Source organism: Ictidomys tridecemlineatus, chromosome 3 (assembly GCF_052094955.1).
Source record: "Ictidomys tridecemlineatus isolate mIctTri1 chromosome 3, mIctTri1.hap1, whole genome shotgun sequence".
Classification (NCBI taxonomy): domain Eukaryota; kingdom Metazoa; phylum Chordata; class Mammalia; order Rodentia; family Sciuridae; genus Ictidomys; species Ictidomys tridecemlineatus.
In genome coordinates this window covers 21226071-21227997 of record NC_135479.1, presented here as the reverse complement: position 1 = coordinate 21227997, position 1927 = coordinate 21226071, and the positions used below count along the sequence as shown (strand labels likewise).

General features: G+C 44.7%; 1 protein-coding gene across 1 annotated transcript; it reads right to left on the bottom strand.

Moving 5' to 3' along the window:
- Positions 1-899: 899 nt before the first annotated feature.
- Positions 900-1193, bottom strand: LOC101954618 (keratin-associated protein 3-1). The gene has a single exon (XM_005321834.4). The coding sequence runs from the start codon at positions 1191-1193 to the stop codon at positions 900-902; it is 294 nt and encodes a 97-aa protein (XP_005321891.1).
- Between the last annotated feature and the right edge of the window lie 734 nt (positions 1194-1927).

Sequence of the window (1927 nt, the reverse complement as noted above, 5' to 3'; positions counted from 1 at the left end):
AAGAAAAGGATATATATATATGTGTGTGTCTTCAAATTGTTTTGTATTTTTATCTCGGAATTTTATGAGGACTCTTGACTAAGGGAGTGAAAATTATTTCTGCATGCCAGCACAATGATCAACATGCTTAGTTAGTTAAGGAAGAAAGAAAATCAATGGAAGAATCAATGGAAGCTAGACTTATCAAATATTTTAAAAATATTATATTAATCTCTAGATTCTAGCATAGTGCTGGGCACAGTGGATGTCTTTTTTAAAATATTTATTTATTTTTTTTAGTTTTCGGCAGACACAACATCTTTGTATGTGGTGCTGAGGATCGAACCTGGACCGCATGCATGCCAGGCGAGTGCAAGGCGAGCGTGCTACCGCTTGAGCCCCATCCCCAGCCCGCAGTGGATGTCTTCAAAAATATCTATTAAATGAAAAGAGCCTCTAGAAGGACCTTCTGAATTTTTCACTTTTCAGCCCACTCAAAAAGAACCAGTATCTCATTTTTTTTTTCAATAAATTCCACCATTACAGCTCACATTTCTCTGGGGTGAATCCTGGGTAGTATAATAACCCGCTCTTCAGGTAGAGATAGGCATTCCACTTTCCCTGAGAGGAAACCAAGAAATAGACACTCACGAGGCGATATTTGCTAAGCCAGAATGAAGTTTATTAGCGAAGAGTCAAAAATGGTCATTTCTCAAAGAGCAGTGAAATCGCCTAAAAGAAGGAGGTGTCCCACTGACCCAGAGAAGCCAGGCGGTAAGAAGTCGGGCAAATCCTTAAGACTCGGCCCTGGCAGTGGGGATTGATGTAGCTCTGATGCAGGCAGGAGCAAGTGCTGAAGGCCAGCTGCCGTGGATGCCGCTGAGCAGCCACGTCACTGCACCGGTGGAAGACTTGGCTGCTTAGCAGGGCTCACAGGGGTTTTCACAGCCACACTGAACGTGGGTCATCAGGTTGATCCCGCTCAGGCCAGGAGTTTGGTGGGAAGAGTTGAGCAGCCAGCAGGTTGGCACATAGGTATCAGGCTGACAGCAGGGTGGAGGACAGTTGTCGCAGCAGACGGGCCCAAGGAGGTGGAGCTGGTGGGGGCAGGTGCTGGGCAGGCAGACTCCACAGCGGCAGGATTTGTCTGAGGAGCAGATGGTGGTGGCAGGGCCGGTGGGGACGCTGCAGCAGCGGGCAATACAGCAGGACATGGTGTTGGGAGTTGGGGTTTTGTTGGGTTGTTGAGAAGTGTCTAGGTGTCTCAGTGCTCCTCTCCTCTGCCCTGGCTCTTATATACCCACCTTCATGGGCGTTAGCCTATTATCCAGATTTTTTCCCCATGCTTCAGTTTATAGCTGACTCCATAAAAATCCACCTAATTACTTAAGTGTTTATTACCTAAGACAAACTCCTCCCCCCATAAAAGGGATTTAGGTTGTTTTGTTGTCAAATTAGGGCTCTTCACGTTGGACAGGTGTCACTGCACGGGGAGCTTCATTTCAGTCTTCAAAGGCTCTGGGTCATTATCTCCTAATCACTGCACATTGCTAATAATGGCGTGGTATGCCAGGTATCTGCAAATCTTCACTGTGAGTTTTTTTTTTTTCCTTCTCTCTTTTCTTTTTCTGGGTGGTGGGGGGAGGTCTCCTTTTCAGATGGAGAGGGAAGTAGGTTTTTTGATTGCTTTTCTATTCACAACCAAAGATTCTATGTAATAGTTTAAGCTTCTGACTGAAAAAAGTGATGATTCTTTTTTTTTTTTTGCTTTTTTCTTTGCAACTCTAAGAAGCTGAAATAAGACAAATGGATGGAATCTATAGAGGAAACAGATTTTGGTTCTACAAAAGGAGACACTCCTGCCAGCTGCAACAGGTCATCTCCTTTCTATCCCCTTTATATACATGTTTTAGTGATAACTTGTCAGGGACACATGGATAGGCGTGAA